The sequence below is a fragment of the Cyclopterus lumpus genome, chromosome 22 (genome assembly GCF_009769545.1).
Source record: "Cyclopterus lumpus isolate fCycLum1 chromosome 22, fCycLum1.pri, whole genome shotgun sequence".
Classification (NCBI taxonomy): domain Eukaryota; kingdom Metazoa; phylum Chordata; class Actinopteri; order Perciformes; family Cyclopteridae; genus Cyclopterus; species Cyclopterus lumpus.
The window spans coordinates 22,107,582-22,128,631 of record NC_046987.1 but is presented as its reverse complement, the minus strand read 5'-3'; the positions used below and the strand labels follow the sequence as shown (position 1 = coordinate 22,128,631).

General features: G+C 39.2%; 3 protein-coding genes across 7 annotated transcripts in view; 2 read left to right on the top strand and 1 right to left on the bottom strand.

Annotated features, from left to right (window-relative positions):
• Positions 1–123: 123 nt before the first annotated feature.
• Positions 124–9,177, top strand: zfyve21 (zinc finger, FYVE domain containing 21). 2 transcript variants are annotated; one of them, XM_034562884.1, is made up of 8 exons: positions 136–336; positions 1,713–1,763; positions 2,270–2,438; positions 3,502–3,577; positions 4,694–4,785; positions 5,224–5,277; positions 5,805–5,935; positions 6,270–9,177. In XM_034562884.1, the coding sequence occupies exons 1-8, from the start codon at positions 211–213 to the stop codon at positions 6,303–6,305; spliced, it is 735 nt and encodes a 244-aa protein (XP_034418775.1). In that variant the 5' UTR covers positions 136–210; the 3' UTR covers positions 6,306–9,177. The 2 variants fall into 2 exon arrangements, with proteins under 2 accessions (XP_034418776.1, XP_034418775.1); XM_034562885.1 differs by lacking the exon at positions 5,224–5,277 and having other exon boundaries at positions 124–336.
• Positions 6,741–8,797, bottom strand: LOC117751645 (keratin-associated protein 5-8-like). The gene is made up of 4 exons (XM_034563583.1): positions 8,726–8,797; positions 7,742–7,839; positions 7,380–7,447; positions 6,741–6,805 (listed from the first exon to the last, which is right to left on the bottom strand). Exons 1-4 carry the CDS (start codon positions 8,795–8,797, stop codon positions 6,741–6,743), a joined length of 303 nt encoding a protein of 100 aa, XP_034419474.1.
• An 872-nt stretch (positions 9,178–10,049) lies between the features above and the next one.
• Positions 10,050–21,050, top strand: part of brf1a (BRF1 RNA polymerase III transcription initiation factor subunit a) — a 78,119-nt gene continuing 67,118 nt past the window's right edge. For all 4 annotated transcript variants that reach the window (XM_034562785.1, XM_034562782.1, XM_034562781.1 and 1 more), the window contains exons 1-2: positions 10,050–10,295; positions 17,933–18,135. In XM_034562785.1, the coding sequence (XP_034418676.1) occupies positions 17,952–18,135 (184 nt within the window). In that variant the 5' untranslated portion in view covers positions 10,050–10,295; positions 17,933–17,951. The remainder of the gene's footprint in view (positions 10,296–17,932; positions 18,136–21,050) is intronic.

The following is a 21,050-nucleotide window of genomic DNA, read 5'->3' as shown; positions in this document are numbered from 1 at the left end:
AAATGTTTATAATTAGCATAAATAACAATGTGTGTTTATTGTTGGCCGAGTTGTAAAAACCAAAACACTCCCACCACGTGACATTAGCTCGCTGCTCTAATTCGTCCACCGCCCCTGTCAATCATCCCTTGGAGGCGTGTTCAGACGGGACTTCGTGGCTGACGGCGTCCCTGCTGCCTCTCGGGGAGAAACAGCTGCTCACGGGGGAACATGTCTGCGGTGCCCGATGGGAAGAAGCTCGTCCGGAGCTCCAGCGGCCTCCGCATGGTGCCCGAGAACGGCGCCTTCACCAGCCCGTTCTCCCTCGAGGAGCCGCAGTGGGTCCCGGATAAAGAGGTGAGGCGAGGCGGGGGAAAGACGTCGAAGCTGCGGGGAAAGCGAGAAGCTGGAAAGGCTGTCAAACAGAGCGGTTCCGGTCGAGGTTTTCAAAGTAAAACCACAGTTTGTGATCTGAAAATACTTTTAACATGTTGTTAAAAAAAAAAAAAAAAAGCAAGCATTTAAAATTAAGCAGTAAAATTAAGTCAACATCATATGTTTTTTTTGTTTGCACACAATGATGACGTTACTTTTTTTATTTAATTTTTTAAGTTACAATTTTCAGACAATCTTGCTGTTATCGTACACGTTCCTAGTTTTAGCCATAATAATATAAGTATTTATTGTATGTTAGTAATTTGTAAACCTGAAAAATCACAATTGAGACTGAATGAGTTTTGGATTAATCAATAAACTTTATGAAGTGAGGAAAAATTAATTTACTCAAATACCGTACTTTGTATAAAATCTATGTTGTGCAGTAAAACATCAAACATGTTGTAGTAGAAGTGTGACTTCCTAAAACATTGCACATCACTGGAGTAAACGCACTTTATTTGTTGTGGGTAAAGCGCTTTTATTTTCATGGGTAAAGCCTCCTGACATCCGGTGTCCTCCGTGCTAACTGCGGCTAACTGGCAGCAGGACTCCGGGCGCTACACGGCCAACATGGCGGCTAACCGCGTATTTACCAAGATAACCAGCTAGTTAACGACCTAAACTAGCGGTCACACGAAAGTCACGATGTTAAATCTTCACTGGCGACAGTTAAAGCGACAGAAAGCAGCCGTTGGGTTCGCTCTGAGCCAACTTCCGGTTTGTCAGGCTGTAGCTTCCGGTTTGTTTGTTTTCCAAAGTGGAAAAACATATCTATCTTTTTTCATCTAAAAGACATTGTGTATTCTTTTAAAGGCAGTGGAGTCTTTATCGAACTGCATTTTGGAAACGTGTTACTGGGTTTCACTTCTTTGTTTTTTAATCTGTGACAAATAAAGTGTGAGAAAAAATATTCAAGTCCTTTTGCTGAAATTTAAGTATGAATGCCAAAATGAAAATTAGAAAATGACTCAAGTAAAACATGGCTTTGAAGGTTCTACATACGCCCTTATAGTTCTAAAATAAAAAGTGCATTATGTATATTATTGTTATATTATGTGTTATTTTAGTTCAGTTTTTATTATTTTGTGTTGCAAAATATATATATATATATATATATATAATGGTATATTTGGGTTTCAGAATGTACAGAAACAAACCAACTCCTTTCAGTAAAATCTGAAAAAAATCAGTAAAAAAATAAAATCAGTAAAAACAGACACTTGAAGAAGTAGAGAAACGTTTGTTTGAACTTGAATCCTCCCGACATGTTGCGTAACACCCTGTTTGTCTTGCAGTGCCCCAGATGTATGCAGTGTGACACCAAGTTCGACTTCATCAGAAGAAAGGTCTGTTTCCTGTTGAACTTAAAGCAACACGTCCGAGACTCATTGCTGACCTCAGGGTTTCAACATGTTGTCGTATTTAATTTATTCGTGTAAATCCATTAAAAGAAGGCGCGTCAACGTTCTTCTTGTGAGTCACATTATTCTCGACAAACAATCGGATGTTTTATTTCCTGCCTTCTTTTTAAAAGTGTTTTGTTCGCTGTCACACCAGATGACTCCAGTAGATCAGCTCTTCTGTAGAACCGTGGTCAAAATTACCACTTTCTGCCCAAACTTGAACACAACTCAGACACTGAAGGCTTGAGGGGTGTATTATTGTGTTATTTCCCCACAAGTCTTTGATTATACGTTAACATGTCTGACTGAGCCTCCAATGGCCTCCTCATGAATGCATTCGTTAATGAAATGAATAACCCTTATTATTAATAATAAGTCTTATTACACAGACGCACTATATTTAATGACATGCACGCGAGGTCAGCTCAATGTGACGGTGTCTCCTGCAGCATCACTGTCGGCGGTGCGGCCGGTGTTTCTGTGACAAGTGCTGCAGCAAGAAGGTGGCGCTGCCCCGCATGTGCTTCGTGGACCCGGTGCGTCAGTGTGCCGAGTGCAGCCTGGCGTCCCAGAAGGAGGCGGAGTTCTACGACAAGCAGGTCAAAGTGCTTCTGGGAGGTGAGGCTTTATTTTATGTATTTAACGTTCTGCAACGGCTCAATAAGACCCGCCCTCCCGAGCTGTGATAAAAATACACGGCTAATCTGTTCAGTGTGTTTTCGACGTCTTCATATTGCAAAATAAACCTCAAAAGATATTCACGATATTTACGATTATTTAAAACGCCAACAAATCCTTTACGTGAGAAACTGGAGCAAAGAATAATAATCAATAATCAGACACTCGGATTAGAGATACTTTACTAATTTACAAGTTGGTCTTCTCTGGGAGACATTTTTATTTTTGGTTGGAAGAGATGCTTCGTTATTGCATCATATTGCTTCGTTATTGCATCATATGCAACATGTTCTTCTACATGTTCTTTGTTGTTATCTGTTTTGCACTTTATTATCATTATTATTATTATTATCACTTTTATCACTTTATGTTGGACAAGGGGAGAAACATAATTTCAGATCTTTGTATGTTTGCACACCGAAGAAATGACAATAAATCTGACTTTGACTTTTTTTTACTTTGATATTGCTTCATTATTGCCTCATATTGCTTCATTATTGCCTCATATTGCTTCATTATTGCATCATATTGCTTCACTATTGACAACATATGTGTTTCTCTTTCTTTTTAAACATCTTTGTGGAGGTTTCAGATCAGAGATGAATGATTTTTAAATTGAGATTATTCTGACTGATATTGAATTTGCAATATAGGAGGAAATTCAGATTTATTACCTTGATTGTTCTGATTATTTATTTTTAAACATGATATCATTATTGTGTTGTTTTTTTGTGCGGATCTGCAACAAACAAAGAGGTTTTTAGGATCTGATGGCAGCACCGCAATATATAATTAATATAATATTATGTATATTTATATTATGTATATTTATATTATGTATATTTAACTTATATTATGTATATTTATATTATGTATATTTAACTTATGTATATTTATATTATGTATATTTAACTTATGTTGTGTATATTTAACTTTTATTATGTATGTATATTATGTATATTTATATTATGTATATTTATATTATGTATGTTTATATTTGCAGGCGGGACCTTCGTCGTCACTTTGGGAACGTCGGAGAAGTCCGAGACGATGACGAGTCGCCTCTCCAACAACCACAGGTCAGCTGTTAGTCCAGTTCCTTTAGTCCAGTTCCTTTGGTCCAGTTCCGTTAGTCCAGTTCCGTTAGTCCAGTACCTTTGGTCCCAGTTCCGTTAGTCCAGTTCCTTTGGTCCAGTTCTTTTGGTCCAGTTCTTTTGGTCCAGTTCCTTTGGTCCATTTCCTTTGGTCCCAGTTCCTTTAGTCGAGTTCCTTTGGTCCCAGTTCCTTTGGTCCAGTTCCTTTGGTCCATTTCCTTTAGTCCAGTTCCTTTAGTCGAGTTCCTTTGGTCCAGTTCCTTTGGTCCAGTTCCTTTGGTCCAGTTCCTTTGGTCCAGTTCCTTTGGTCCAGTTTCTTTAGTCCAGTTCCTTCGGTCCAGTTCCTTTGGTCCAGTTCCTTTGGTCCAGGTCCTTTAGTCCCAGTTCCTTTGGTCCAGGTCCTTTAGTCCCAGTTCCTTTAGTCCAGTTCCTTTGGTCCCAGTTCCTTTGGTCCCAGTTCCTTTAGTCCAGTTCCTTTGGTCCCAGGTCCTTTAGTCCAGGTCCTTTAGTCCAGTTCCTTTGGTCCAGTTCCTTTAGTCCAGTTCCTTTGGTCCAGTTCCTTTAGTCCAGTTCCTTTAGTCCAGGTCCTTTAGTCCAGGTCCTTTAGTCCAGTTCCTTTAGTCCAGGTCCTTTAGTCCAGGTCCTTTAGTCCAGTTCCTTTGGTCTAGTTCCTTTAGTCCAGTTCCTTTAGTCCAGTTCCTTTGGTCCCAGTTCCTTTAGTCCAGTTCCTTTGGTTCTAGTTCCTTTAGTCCAGTTCCTTTGGTCCCAGTTCCTTTAGTCCAGTTCCTTTGGTCCAGTTCCTTTGGTCTAGTTCCTTTAGTCCAGGTCCTTTAGTCCAGTTCCTTTGGTCCCAGTTCCTTTAGTCCAGTTCCTTTGGTCTAGTTCCTTTAGTCCAGTTCCTTTGGTCCCAGTTCCTTTAGTCCAGTTCCTTTGGTCCAGTTCCTTTGGTCTAGTTCCTTTAGTCCAGTTTCTTTAGTCCAGTTCCTTTGGTCCCAGTTCCTTTAGTCCAGTTCCTTTGGTCCAGTTCCTTTAGTCCAGTTTCTTTAGTCCAGTTCCTTTGGTCCCAGTTCGATCCGTTCTTCTTCTTCTCTGTTTTTGCAGGTATCTGTTCCTGGATGGAGAAAGTCACTTTGAGGTGGAGTTGTCTCGGATCTCCAGCATGCAGATCCTGACGGACGGCTCGAGTCCAGGAGGTGAGCCCCCCCCCCCCCCACACCGCCCCCCCCCGCCCCCTTCTTTTGTTCTTTCTATTGTTTAAATTAATGGAACTTGTTGTATTTTAGATGTTTTTGTGTGCTGGAGATGAATCCTAACCAGCTGAGAGATTTCTTGATGAACATTTTTACACTAACAAACTATTTTGTCCTCTTCTTCCTCCTCTTCCTCTTCCCCCTCTTCCTCCTCCTTCCTCTTCCTTCTCCTCCTCTTCCCCCTCTTCTTCCTCCTCTTCTTCCTCTTCCTCCTCCTCCTCTTCCTCCCCCTCTTCCCCCTCTTCCTCCTTCCTCCTCCTCTTTCTTCCTCCTCCTCCTTCTTCTTCTTCTTCCTCCTTCCTCTTCCTCTTCTTCCTCCTCCTCCTCCTCTTCCTCCTCCTCTTCCTCCTCCTCCTCTTCCTCCTCCTCCTCTTCGCTCAGAGAGTGACATTCACACTTACACCAGTCTGCTGGACAGTCAGTGTATCTCTGAAGGTTAGCTCTGGTCTCATCTTCCTCATCGTCTTCGTCACTTCCTTTTTGTTTCCAGAATAAAACAACAGAAATGTGCACGATTTGTTCGATAACTCTTCCTCATTTCTCCTCATCGTTCTTTTGGTGCTGCATTTTATCTTCTTTTTGTTTCTCTTCACGTCTCTTTGCATCTGTGTGTGTGTGTGTGTGTGTGCATGAATCAATGCATGCAAGTTTATTGATATGAAACGTTTAATTTAATTTAAAGCGTTGAAGAATAAGTAATGAATGAGTGCAGTGTTTCAGTGTTTGTTGTTGTTGATGTTTAGATGTATTTAGTTCAGGAAACCTTTAAACAGCTGCTTGTAAAGAGCTTTGAGGAGAAAGATAAACTTTAAAGTGTGTGTGTGTGGTGTGTGTGTGTTGTGTGTTGTGTGTGGTGTGTGTGTGTGGTGTGTGTGTGTGGTGTGTGTGTGTGTGTGTGTGTGTGTGTGTGTGGTGTGTGTGTGGTGTGTGTGGTGTGTGTGTGTGTGTGTGTGTGTGTGTAGGAGGGACCTCGCGCGCCAACGGCATGCTGCTCCACTACAAGCCAATGGGCTCCCAGGACGTGCAGCAGCTCCGTGTGGAGGCCGCAGACGACAAGAAGGTGGCCTCGCTGTGGCTGACTGCGATGCACAAGGTTACACACACGTTTGTTTATCATAGTGTGTAAAAGTCTATATATATATATATATATATATATATATATATATATATATATATATATATATATATATATATATATATATATATATATATATATATTACAACAACGTGGCCGTTCCTTTGGCGCCCCCTTCAGGTCAAAGGTGAAATTGCTTCCCTCAAAATTAACGAGGATCTAAAAAGTTGTCCAAAAAATAAAAGTTTTCTGAGGACGTCAAACTGTACCGTTTGACTGCATCTGCTGTTGTCATGTAATGTATGTTTTAATATATATATATTTATATATTTTTTCTATCGTCTCCTCACAGGCGGCCAAACTGCTGTATGAAGCTCGGGACCAGTGACGTGGCGGCGGTTCTGTACCCGGATCCCACCGGGGGGTTCGGTCTCGTTTGGTTTTTATTAACGGCGGTTCTGCTTCTCCGTCTGGTTCCTCATCGGTTCCTTGATGCCAGTTGATTTATACACAACACACTTTATTACCTCTATAACCAGTACTTTGTACATCTTGTTCACCACAAAGAAGCTTTTCAACTTGGTCTCTGATGGTTTTTGGGAGGTTTTTAAATTCCTGTGCTTTTATTTTCTCTGATGCTTTTTTCTTTTGATACGGTTGAACTTGTCAAATAGTTAAATGTGTCATTACACCTTTTCATAGAGCATCTTTCATTACCTCAGAGATGCAGTTTTAATACTTTTATATAAGCTGCAGTTCTTTTGTGTCGTCTGGGATTTTATTTCCTAGAAGAAGTGATGAGACACTTTACCCGTAGGGAGGTTTAGTTTTTATTATTCCTAATTATGGCTCCTCCCACAGAGGTCACCAAGTAGAGGCTGAGGACTGCTGCAGGTTAAAGGACAAATCCACCTTAAAAAAAACACCCTGACACGCAGCTGTGTGCGACGCATTTCGAGTGAAAGGCATTCTGGGAAAATATCGTGAGAGAATACTTCCTGAAATGCAAAGAACATCTCGCTGTAACCACAAAGTAATAGAAAATAGTTGGATTTGTCCTTTGAGAGGCAGTTTTCTGCTTCTTTTCTGTAAATTGTTATTAATAACTACGATAACTTACAGAGTTAAAACTCTTTCGGCCTCTGAGGAAACAAAACACACAAATAAATGCTTTAAATGTAGTTTCATGTATTGAAGTTTTGTACGAGCTATTTTGTCAACTATTCCTACTTTTAACTCGAGGTGTGTGCGTTTGTGTAGTTTTGTAACTTTTGTAAACAATAATTACTTTTCTCAGTTTTTATTCCATCAATCAAATGCCATTCGGTTTTGGTTGAGCTACACGCTGAGCTACACGACGAGCTACACGTCGAGCTACACGACGAGCTACACGACGAGCTACACGACGAGCTAAACGCCGAGCTACACGACGAGCTAAACGCCGAGCTACACGACGAGCTACACGTCGAGCTACACGACGAGCTACACGACGAGCTACACGACGAGCCACACGTCGAGCTACACGCCGAGCTACACGACGAGCTACACGTCGAGCTATACGACGAGCTACACGACGAGCTACACGTCGAGCTACACGGCGAGCTACACGACGAGCTACACGACGACCTACACGACGACCTACACGACGAGCTACACGTCGAGCTACACGACGAGCTACACGTCGAGCTACACGTCGAGCTACACGACGAGCTACACGACGAGCTACACGACGAGCTACACGTCGAGCTACACGTCGAGCTACACGACGAGCTACACGTCGAGCTACACGTCGAGCTACACGACGAGCTACACGTCGAGCTACACGTCGAGCTACACGTCGAGCTACACGACGACGAGCTACACGACGAGCTACACGACGTTGAGCTACACGACGTTGAGCTACACGTCGTTTTTTTCCTTAACTATAAATACCCCGAAAAAAAATCTTGTGAAGTTAAAGTTTTTAAGATTTTCATTAAATCAATTTTGTATTTTTGTTACTTTTTTTTTTTTTTTCAGCTATGGGACCTTTTTGAGGTGGAAAAAGAGACGAATGATGATTGATTGAATTGAATTGAGCCATGAATGACACACGAGATGTTTAAAGTTTAAAAGATCATTTTGCACCTCAAGAAAGTCGCATTTCTGCCGCAAAACCCGAGTGGACTTCTAAAACTAAAAAGACGTAATTAAAAAGACTCACGGACCGTAACGTGTTGGAAAGTTACACTTGTGCGTGGAACACCGCTACGTTAGCTAGCCAGCCAAGCTAACATCCACGTTGGTCACGGATAAACTACGACTTTCTTTACGTGCAAAATTATCTTTTTAATTAGTTAATTCTTTGCAAAAATCAAACGGGGAAACGTTTGTTTTCTCCCAAAGTACGGTGGGACTTCGGAAGGGGAGGGACTTCGCCTCTATCGTAGATCTCATTGGCTCGGCCGTTTGTGGTTTGTTAGCTGTTAGCCGTTAGCTGCTTCTGCTTCGCATTCAATAAATGGACCTTGATAAGACTTTTTTATGTTGTCAACACTTACATTTTAAAAAGTTTAAGTCTCTAACACTATGGGATGTATTTAGCAAAGATTACCAAGTGTCCTCGGCTTCCCGATAATTAGCTCATTTTAATTGAATCATTTTAATCCTGCTGCCGTTCGTGTGTCTTGTTTTTTTTTTTGAAGAAAAATTTAATGAAGAACAGAATTGGATTTGTTGGCATTTTACTTTTGTCACCGACGACGTTCAGCACCTCCACTTTGTAACTTAAAGTTTATTTTTATACGCTGCTCACCTAAGAAATGAAACCTTTTCTGGAAGCAGAGGAGTTCCTCTAGGAAGGAGCTGCTGGGTGTGAAGAAGCTGCACACAGACGATCATGTTGGCCTCTGGAAGTCTAGAATAAGATGCACCGCCTCTTCAGGTTTTAACATCCAAACCCGGTGATATCGGCAGTTATGTTCATTTGAAAAAAATACAACAATGTTCCCCTTTATAATCATCAAAAACACACAACCTTCTGTGAATTTCTGCAGTTTAATTACCTTTTGTACTTCCATTTAAAGCACATGTGCCAGCTTTAAACATTTTAAAGATCCCTGTTATGCCAATATGTGTGATTATGTATCATAAAGCCAACGATCCTGCTGTGGTCTTCTTTGTACCTGCACTTTAAACCTGATCCCGGCGCTTCATTTATTAAAACTGCTTCTGCACACTTTGTTGATTATTCTGTTGAGAATAAAAATCAAGTGTTTGTACATTTTGTTTTGTCGAGTGTGTCTTTATGGGAACAAGTGGATTCCTCCATTCGCAGATAAACAAGAGAACATGGCATTCATATTCATAATTTCCTCCTATTTTCCCTCCAGTTGATCCAGAATGCTGCAGCTTGCGTACTAAATAAACTAAGAAAAGAGATCACATGACTCCTGTATTAGCTGCTCTGCACTGGCTCCCTGTAAAATCAAGAATCACATTTAAAATTCTTCTCCTCACCTACAAAGCCTTGATTGGTGATGCACCATCATATCTTAAGGAGCTTGTAGTACCATATTGCCCCACTAGAGAGCTGCTCACTAAATGCGGGGCTACTTGTGGTTCCTAGAGTCCTAAAAAGTAGGATGGGAGCAAGAGCCTTCAGTTATCAAGCTCCTCTTTTATGGAACCAGCTTCCACTTTCAGTCCTGGAGGCAGACACAGTCACCTCATTCAAGAATAGACTTCTGGGGGATGTTTTAGGATACACTGATCACCTCTCCTCTCTCTACTTATGGATGAATTTTTTTAATTTTTTTTTTCCTGATCCGATGTGAGGTCAAAGGTCAGGGATGTCGTATGTGTCCAGATTGTAAAGCCCTCTGAGGCAAATTTGTAATTTATGATTTTGGGCTACAGAAAAATAAACTGAATTGAATTACACAAATAGGGGATTCCGTTGCCGGTGTTGACTCTTTAAATGCCAACTTCGTAGCTAATTCTACATTTCCTAACTTTCCCCAATTTCGCTGATGATTATTAACCGCCTCACACTTTAACAAAGATGGATCCGATCTTCCTATTATGGTATAAAGTCACCGACACCGTGACCGCGCACCCCCCCTCCCGGCCCGCAGTTGGTCTCGCCCGTGACTCCGCGGCGTTAAACGCACATGTTGGGTGTGTTGTTTTGTGTGTTGTGTTGCAGCGACTTTACAGCATTTAGTCAAAGCTCCGCGCGCGGTCACGTTACCGGCTGCTCCCTCGTCACGGCCGGCAGAGTCCCGGTTACCGGAAAACACCGACAACGCCACATTAATTTGCAGAAAGCGCTCGAGGCGTGGAGGGTGACACGCGTCCCGGCGTGGCAGCGAGACGGTTACCGTTCACCGGACTGAAGGTACGTGACACCTACACGCGCTGTGTGTGTGTGTGTGTGTGTGTGTGTGTGTGTGTGTGTGTTAACGTTCCGCGAGGCTGCCGTGATTATTAAACACTCGTGACGTCATCTTTGTGTGTGTTAAAGTCTGTTTAGCGGACTAGCAGCCCCGTTAGCTTCCCGGTGCTCAGCTGTCACAGTGTGAGGCGTTCACGTGCTGCTCGTTTTTACCAATTAGAAGAACAAATATCATTAATTACGATCGGACGTAAACTGGTGGAAGACGTCACGCGCTCCAATGGCTGCGGTTTGGTCACTTTTATCCCCGCAAAACGACCTCGAAGTTGGGCTGAAAGAGGAAGAAACGCTGAGCTGGCTGATCCGGGGTCAGTGCCACGTAGCGGACCGGCCAATCAGAGCAGAGCAGCCGGCGAAGTCCTGCAGGATCCGGAAGTACGAGCCCGGTGCATGTAAACCCTACTGTAGTATAAAAGTACTAGCATTTAATAGTATAAAAGTACTAGCATTTAAACTCTACTGTAGTATAAAAGTACTAGCATTTAATAGTATAAAAGTACTAGCATTTAAACTCTACTGTAGTATAAAAGTACTAGCATTTAATAGTATAAAAGTACTAGCATTTAATAGTATAAAAGTACTAGCATTTAAACCCTACTGTAGTATAAAAGTACTAGCATTTAATAGTATAAAAGTACTAGCATTTAATAGTATAAAAGTACTAGCATTTAAACCCTACTGTAGTATAAAAGTACTAGCATTTAATAGTATAAAAGTACTAGCATGTAAACCCTACTGTAGTATAAAAGTACTAGCATTTAATAGTATAAAAGTACTAGCATTTAAACTCTACTGTAGTATAAAAGTACTAGCATTTAAACTCAACTGTAGTATAAAAGTACTAGCATTTAAACCCTACTGTAGTATAAAAGTACTAGCATTTAAACTCTACTGTAGTATAAAAGTACTAGCATTTAATAGTATAAAAGTACTAGCATTTAATAGTATAAAAGTACTAGCATTTAAACCCTACTGTAGTATAAAAGTACTAACATGTAAACTCTACTGTAGTATAAAAGTACTAGCATTTAAACTCTACTGTAGTATAAAAGTACTAGCATTTAATAGTATAAAAGTACTAGCATTTAAACTCTACTGTAGTATAAAAGTACTAGCATTTAAACCCTACTGTAGTATAAAAGTACTAGCATTTAATAGTATAAAAGTCATAGCATTTAAACCCTACTGTAGTATAAAAGTACTAGCATTTAATAGTATAAAAGTCCTAGCATGTAAACCCTACTGTAGTATAAAAGTACTAGCATTTAATAGTATAAAAGTACTAGCATGTAAACCCTACTGTAGTATAAAAGTACTAGCATTTAATAGTATAAAAGTACTAGCATTTAAACTCTATTCTATTCAATTCAGTTTATTTTGTATAGCCCAATATTACAAATTTACCTCAGAGGGCTTTACAATCTGTACACATACGACATCCCTGACCTTTGACCTCACATCGGATCAGGAAAAACTCCCCAAAAATAACCTTTGACAGGGAAAAAAGGGAAGAAACCTTCAGGAGAGCAACAGAGGAGGATCCCTCTCCCCGGATGGACAGATGAAGAGATGTCATGTGACCAGATGAACAGAGTTACAGAGTTACATAAACACATTACATGAATATGACAATGTATGAATGGAACTCCAATCCATGAAACAGAAGGAGGTAGAGAGGAGGGGGGGCGGGGCATCAGCAGGGCCAATGGGAGGCCGGCTCACCAGCATCAGACACCTCCAGGTCCAATGGACCCTCTGAGACGTGAAGTCACAACGACTCCGGGGAGGAAGCAGAGTTAATAAGGTGCAATAGAGAGATGTAAATTCATCCATAAGGAGAGAGAGAAGAGGAGATAGGTGCTCAGTGTATCCTAAAACATCCCCCAGCAGCCTATAAGCCTATAGCAGCATATCAAGGGGCTGGACCAGGGCAAACCTGATTCAGCCCTAACTATAAGCACTATTAAAGAGGAAAGTCTTAAGTCTATTCTTGAATGAGGTGACTGTGTCTGCCTCCCGGACTGAAAGTGGAAGCTGGTTCCATAAAAGAGGAGCTTGATAACTGAAGGCTCTTGCTCCCATCCTACTTTTTAGGACTCTAGGAACCACAAGTAGCCCCACAATGAGTGCAGCTCTCTAGTGGGGCAATATGGTACTACAAGCTCCTTAAGATATGATGGTGCATCACCAATCAAGGCTTTGTAGGTGAGGAGAAGAATTTTAAATGTGATTCTTGATTTTACAGGGAGCCAGTGCAGAGCAGCTAATACAGGAGTCATGTGATCTCTTTTCTTAGTTGTTGTGAGTACACGAGCTGCAGCATTCTGGATCAACTGGAGGGATTTAAGAGACTTATTAGAGCAGCCTGATAATAAGGAGTTGCAGTAATCTAGTCTGGAAGTAATAAACGCGTGAACCAGCTTTTCTGCATCTTTTTGAGACAAGATGTGTCTGATTTTTTTAAACGTTACGTAGATGAAAAAATGCAATCCTTGAGATTTGCTTAACGTGGGAGTTAAAGGACAAGTCTCGGTCAAAGATAACTACAGATTCTTTACAGTGGTGTTGGATGCCAGGGCAATGCCATCTACAGAAACCACATCACCAGATAATTGATCTCTGAGGTGTTCAGGGCCAGTAAAATAACTTCAGTTTTGTCTGAGTTTAACATCAGGAAGTTACAGGTCATCCATGTTTTTATGTCTTTAAGACATTCTTGAATTTTAGCGAGCTGGTTGGTCTCCTCTGGTTTGATCGATAGATATAATTGAGTATCGTCTGCATAGCAATGAAAGTTTATGCAGTGTTTCCTGATAATATTGCCCAAAGGAAGCATATATAAAAAGGTAAATAAAATTGGTCCAAGTACAGAACCTTGTGGAACTCCGTGATTAACGTTGGTGGTCATTGAGGCTTCATCGTTTACAGATACAAACTGAGATCGATCTGATAAATAGGATTTAAACCAACTTAGTGCGGTACCTGAAATGCCAATCGACTGATCCAGTCTCTGTAATAGGATGTCATGATCAATGGTGTCGAACACAGCACTAAGGTCTAACAATACCAGTACGGAGATGAGTCCTTTATCTGATGCAATTAGGAGGTCATTTGTAATTTTCACCAGTGCTGTCTCTGTGCTGTGGTGTTTTCTAAATCCTGACTGAAACTCCTCAAATAAACTATTCTGATTTAGAAAGTCACACAACTGATTGCGACTACTTTCTCAAGGATCTTAGAGCGGAAGGGAAGGTTAGAGATCGGTCTGTAGTTAGCCAACACCTCTGGATTAAGAGTGGGCTTTCAGGAGAGGTTTAATTACAGCTACTTTGAAGGAATGTGGTACATGGCCTGTTAGCAAAGAGACATTAACAATATCCAGCAGAGAGGTGCCAATTAAAGGCAACACGTCTTTAAGCAGCCTCGTTGGGATGGGGTCTAAGAGACAGGTAGACGGTTTAGAAGTAGAAACCGTTGAGGACAATTGGTCTAGGTTAATGGGAGAGAAGCTATCCAAATATACACCAGGGCATACAGCCGTTTCCAAGGCCACTCCTCTTGATGACAGATCGGTAGTAGTTAAGGGCAAGAGATCATCAATCTTGCCTCTAATAGTTAAAATCTTTTCATTGAAGAAGTTCATGAAGTCATTGCTACTGAGGTCTATAGGAATACACGGCTCCACAGAGCTGTGACTCTCTGTCAGCCTGGCTACAGTGCTAAAGAGAACCCTGGGGTTGTTCTTATTTTTCTCTATTACTGATGAGTAATAGGCTGCTCTGGCATTACGGAGCGCCTTTTTATATGTTTTAAGGCTGTCTCTCCAAACTAAGCGTGATTCTTCCTGATTGGTGGAACGCCATATGCTTTCAAGCTTTCGTGAAGTTTGCTTTAGGTCGCGGGTCTGAGGGTTCTACCAGGGAGCAAACCTCCTTTGCCTTACTGTCTTTTTCTTCAGTGGGGCTATCGAGTCTAGTGTCATTCTTAGTGAGCCTGTAGCACTATCGACAATATGATCAATCTGGGACGGACTAAAGTTAGCACAGGAGTCCTCCGTCACATTGAGACGTGGTATTGAATCAAATGCAGAAGGAATCGCTTCTTTAAATGTAGCTACAGCACTGTCAGTTAGACATCTGGTGTAGAAACTTTTGACTAACGGTGTATACTCCGGGAGTATAAACTCAAAAGTTATGAGGTAATGGTCTGACAGAAGAGGGTTCTGTGGGAAGACCTCCAAATGCTCAATGTCAATGCCATATGTAAGAACAAGGTGGAGGGTGTGGCCAAAGCAGTGAGTGGGTTTCTGTACTCTGACAGAAGCCAATCGAGTCCAACAATGAGATAAATGCAGCACTAAGGCAATCATTGTCAATATCCACATGAATATTAAAATATCCTACAATAATAACCTTATCAGTTTTAAGGACTAAACTTGATAAAAACTCTGAAAATTCAGATATAAATTCTGAATATGGACCTGGTGGCCGGTACAGTATAACAAATAGGATTGGCTGTAATGTTTTACAGGTTGGATGTGAAAGACTAAGAACAAGGCTTTCAAATGAGTTGTAGTTTAGTTTAGGTTTAGGATTCATTAATAGGCTTGAGTCAAAGATGGCTGCTACTCCACCTCCTCGGCCGGTGCCTCGAGGAATGTGAGTATTAATATGACTTGGAGGAGTTGATTCATTTAGGCTGACATATTCTTCATGGCTCAGCCAGGTTTCAGTAAGACACAATAAATCAATGTGATTGTCTGATATTAAATCATTTACTAATACAGCTTTAGATGACAGAGATCTAATATTTAGTGATGTTAACCTGTATGAGGTTATTTTGTATGACTCCTCTTCTGGTTGCTTTATATTTAATTAATTTAAGTGGCCGTGGGACAGACACAGTCTCTATAGAGTTAAGGTTAAGGGTGGTAACTGCTCGGATGGAAGTGCAGAGAAGGTGGAAGACTACAACTCTGCTTCTGCTTCCTGATCTGAACTCTGGGTCATGGATTAAGTCCGTTAATCAACTTGGTCATGTTCACAGAAATGAGACGCGCTCCATCCCAAGTGGGATGAATGCCGTCTCGACTCATCAGATCAGGCTTTCCCCAGAAAGTCTGCCAGTTATCTATGTAGCCCACATTGTTTGCTGGGCACCACCTGGACAACCAGCGGTTGAATGACGACATGCGGCTATACATGTCATCATTGATCAGATTGGGGAGAGGGCCAGAGGAAACTACGGTGTCCGACATTGTCTTGGCATAAGTACACACCGATTCCACATTAATTTTAGTGACCTCCGACCGCCGCAGTCGGGAGTCATTACCGCCGGCGTGTATTATAATCTTACTGTAACTACGCTCATCTTTAGCCAGCAGTTTTAAACAAGATTCAATGTCGCCCGCTCTGGCCCCCGGGATGCATATGACTTTGGTCCCTGGCTTCCCTATCTACTACTGTAGTATAAAAGTACTAGCATTTAATAGTATAAAAGTACTAGCATGTAAACCCTACTGTAGTATACAAGTACTAGCATTTAATAGTATAAAAGTACTAGCATTTAAACTCTACTGTAGTATAAAAGTACTAGCATTTAATAGTATAAAAGTACTAGCATGTAAACCCTACTGTAGTATAAAAGTACTAGCATTTAATAGTATAAAAGTACTAGCATTTAATAGTATAAAAGTACTAGCATGTAAACCCTACTGTAGTATACAAGTACTAGCATTTAATAGTATAAAAGTACTAGCATTTAAACTCTACTGTAGTATAAAAGTACTAGCATTTAATAGTATAAAAGTACTAGCATGTAAACCCTACTGTAGTATACAAGTACTAGCATTTAATAGTATAAAAGTACTAGCATTTAAACTCTACTGTAGTATAAAAGTACTAGCATTTAATAGTATAAAAGTACTAGCATGTAAACCCTACTGTAGTATAAAAGTACTAGCATTTAATAGTATAAAAGTACTAGCATTTAAACCCTACTGTAGTATAAAAGTACTAGCATGTAAACCCTACTGTAGTATAAAAGTACTAGCATTTAAACCCTACTGTAGTATAAAAGTACTAGCATTTAATAGTATAAAAGTACTAGCATTTAAACCCTACTGTAGTATAAAAGTACTAGCATTTAAACCCTACTGTAGTATAAAAGTACTAGAATTTAAACCCTACTGTAGTATAAAAGTACTAGCATTTAATAGTATAAAAGTACTAGCATGTAAACCCTACTGTAGTATACAAGTACTAGCATTTAATAGTATAAAAGTACTAGCATTTAAACTCTACTGTAGTATAAAAGTACTAGCATTTAATAGTATAAAAGTACTAGCATGTAAACCCTACTGTAGTATAAAAGTACTAGCATTTAATAGTATAAAAGTACTAGCATGTAAACCCTACTGTAGTATAAAAGTACTAGCATTTAATAGTATAAAAGTACTAGCATTTAAACCCTACTGTAGTATAAAAGTACTAGCATTTAAACCCTACTGTAGTATAAAAGTACTAGCATTTAAACCCTACTGTAGTATAAAAGTACTAGCATTTAATAGTATAAAAGTACTAGCATTTAAACCCTACTGTAGTATAAAAGTACTAGCATTTAAACCCTACTGTAGTATAAAAGTACTAGCATTTAAACTCTACTGTAGTATAAAAGTACTAGCATTTAAACTCTACTGTAGTATAAAAGTACTAGCATTTAATAGTATAAAAGTACTAGCATTTAAACCCTACTGTAGTATAAAAGTACTAGCATTTAATAGTATAAAAGTACTAGCATGTAAACCCTACTGTAGTATAAAAGTACTAGCATGTAAACCCTACTGTAGTATAAAAGTACTAGCATGTAAACCCTACTGTAGTATAAAAGTACTAGCATTTAATAGTATAAAAGTACTAGCATTTAAACTCTACTGTAGTATAAAAGTACTAGCATTTAATAGTATAAAAGTACTAGCATCACAATGTACTCAAAGTACCAAAAGTAAAAGTAACATTTCCACACAGTACAAGTACTCTTTTACAAGTCAAATACATGCATTTTGAATCCTACTGAAGTATAAAAGTACTTGTAAGAGCCGTGTATATATTGGTTAATTGGAGTTTCAGGAATATTAATAATTTAATTTCTAAACTCATTTACGTTAAGTATGCCGGCAGCAGGTGAAAAACAAAGAGTTGCATTCTGGGAGCATAAAGTCTTTCTCCCGTGTGACTGTTTATTATTTGTGTATTTGTACGCAAATAACCAAATGAAGAGTTAAATCGATCTCCTGTCATTTGCGTATGAAAATGAAGTCACCGTCTGGAATCACAATGTACACAAAGTACCACAAGTAGAAGTACTCTGTTGTAAGTAAAATACATGCATTTTGATTTCTACCTTAGTGTAAAAGTACTAGAATCAAGTAGCAATGCCACACTGTACTAATAAAGTACACGTACTTCAAGTTAGTACTGAAGTACAGTTCTTGAGTAAATATGAAGTACATTGAACCACCAGAATAAAACATGTTCTTTATTTATTTCTCTCTAATGTAATCTTTTTCCCATCATGCTTAGCGGCTGGCCGAGCGACACCATGAGCTCCAAGGTGTGCAGGAACTGCGGCGGCTCGGACATCGACGTGGACCAGGCCCGCGGCGACGCCGTGTGCATGACCTGCGGCTCGGTGCTGGAGGACAACATCATCGTGTCCGAGGTGGAGTTCGTGGAGACGGGAGGAGGAAGCTCGTCGGCCGTCGGCCAGTTCATCGCCACCGGAGGTGAGAACGTTGTTTCTATTGTCGTCGTGTTTCTATTGTCGTCGTGTTTCTATTGTCGTCGTTGTTTCTATTGTCGTCGTTGTTTCTATTGTCGCCGTGTTTCTATTGTCATCGCTGTTTATATTATCATCAAGTTTCTATTGTCATCGCCGGTTCTATTGCCATCGTCGGTTCTATTGCCATCGTCGGTTCTATTGCCATCACTGTTTCTATTGCCGTCACTGTTTCTATTGTTGTCGCTGTTTTTATTGTCATCGATGTTTCTATTGTCTTCAGTGTTTCTATTATCATATATGTTTCTATTATCATATATGTTTCTATTATCATAGATGTTTCTATTGTCGTCATGTTTCTATTGTCGTCGTTGTTTCTATTGTCGTCGTTGTTTCTATTGTCGCTGTGTTTCTATTGTCATCGCTGTTTATATTATCATCAAGTTTCTATTGTCATCGCCGGTTCTATTGTCATCGTCGGTTCTATTGCCATCGTCGGTTCTATTGCCATCGTCGGTTCTATTGCCATCGTCGGTTCTATTGCCATCGTCGGTTCTATTGCCATCGTCGGTTCTATTGCCATCACTGTTTCTATTGCCGTCACTGTTTCTATTGTTGTCGCTGTTTTTATTGTCATCGATGTTTCTATTGTCTTCAGTGTTTCTATTATCATATATGTTTCTATTATCATAGATGTTTCTATTGTCGTCATGTTTCTATTGTCATAATTGTTTCTATTGTCATCATTGTTTCTATTACCATCGATGTTTCTATTGTCATCGATGTTTCTATTGTCACCACTGTTTCTATTGTCATCATGTTTCTATTGTCATCATGTTTCTATTGTCATCATTGTTTCTATTGTCATCACTGATTCTATTATCACTGATTCTATTATCATCACTGATTCTATTATCATCGCTGTTTATATTATCGCTGTTTCTATCGTTGTTTCTATTATCACTGATTCTATTATCATCGCTGTTTCTATCGTTGTTTCTATCATCGCTGTTTCTATTATCATCGCTGTTTCTATTATCATCGCTGTTTCTATCGCTGTTTCTATTATCATCGCTGTTTCTATTATCATCGCTGTTTCTATCGTTGTTTTTTTGTCATCACTGATTCTATCATCGCTGTTTCTATTATCATCGCTGTTTCTATCGTTGTTTCTATTATCATCGCTGTTTCTATCGTTGTTTCTATTATCATCGCTGTTTCTATCGTTGTTTCTATTATCATCGCTGTTTCTATTATCATCGCTGATTCTATTATCATCGCTGTTTCTATCGTTGTTTCTATCATCGTTGTTTCTATCATCGTTGTTTCTATCGTTGTTTCTATCATCGTTGTTTCTATCATCGTTGTTTCTATTATCGTTGTTTCCATTATTGCCGTTTCTATTATCACAGTTTCTATTATCACAGTTTCTATTTTCACAGTTTCTATTATCGTTGTTTCTATTATCGCAGTTTATATTATCACAGTTTCTATTATCGCTGTTTCTATTTTCACAGTTTCTATTATCATTGTTTATATTATCGTTGTTTATATTATCGCAGTTTATATTATCACAGTTTATATTATCACAGTTTATATTATCACAGTTTCAATCATCGTTGTTTCTATTATCGTTGTTTCCATTATTGCCGTTTATATTATCAGTTTCTATTATCGTTGTTTCTATTATCACAGTTTATATTATCGCTGTTTCTATCATCGCTGTTTCTATTATCGCCGTTTCTATTATCGCCGTTTCTATTATCGCCGTTTCTATTATCACAGTTTCTATTATCACAGTTTCTATTATCACAGTTTCTATTATCACAGTTTCTATTATCATTGTTTCTATTATCGTTGTTTCTATTGCAGTTTCTATTATCAGTTTCTATCATCGCCGTTTCTATTATGACTGTTTCTATTTTGCAGTTTCTATTATCGCCGTTTCTATTATCGAAGTTTAACAAGCTGAAGATAATCTGAAACGGAATCCTATTGATTATTAGTGAAATAATTTAATTTGTTGTGTTTATTTCTTAAAGGAATAATTCACTCAAAGTTATCTGTAATAATTGAAGGAAACATGATGATCGATGTACAAATGATCAGCTTCTTTAAAATTCACTCCTTTTCTGTGTTAAAAAAAAAGGATAAATTCTAAATAAATAGTTGTTTTAGATGGAACAAAAGCCTGAATTAAACCTGAATTAAGTCTGAATCTAGTTTAATGTAAACGGTTCTGATATGAAACGAATTTCTGAGAGAAACTTTTAACCAAGTTTTAATAAAAGTTTGAGTTTTTTGTTTTTTTTGGGGGGGGGGGGGAAGTAAAAATACCAATACAACAATGTAAAAGTACTTAAAAAACAGAATATTATTCTAAATAATTTCTATTTAATTTAACTTGTAGCTGGGTGTAAAAACAAATCCCAACAAATGACATCACCTTTTTCTTTAATTAAGACCACGTGACAAAAGATGAAGTCCTTGAGTGTTTTTCAAGGAAAGAAATGATTTTTGAAACTCCAAAAAAATCACGAACAATCGTGAGTTTCTATTTTTTTATTATGTAACGCTGCGGTGAGAGTTCATGTTAAGTGTGTGTGTGTGCTCAGCTGCTTATCAGTGTGAAACATTTACCTCCAGGTTATCTTTGACCTTCAGGACGTCTTTCTCCTGCTGACTCGATGTGTTGTAGTTCCTCCAGACGGCCACTAGAGGGAGCTGTGGCGCAACACGACTTCATGCTGCCCGTCATTTATTTTAGTTTTAAGACATTTGTATTGAATCCTGGAAAATAATTAAATATTGAGGTTCAGAGCTTTTTTTCCTTTATTGATGGTACATTTATTATTATTCGGGTATAATATACGTTTTATATTGTTGTGGACTTAAGAACTTTTTTTTACAGTTTTAAATAAT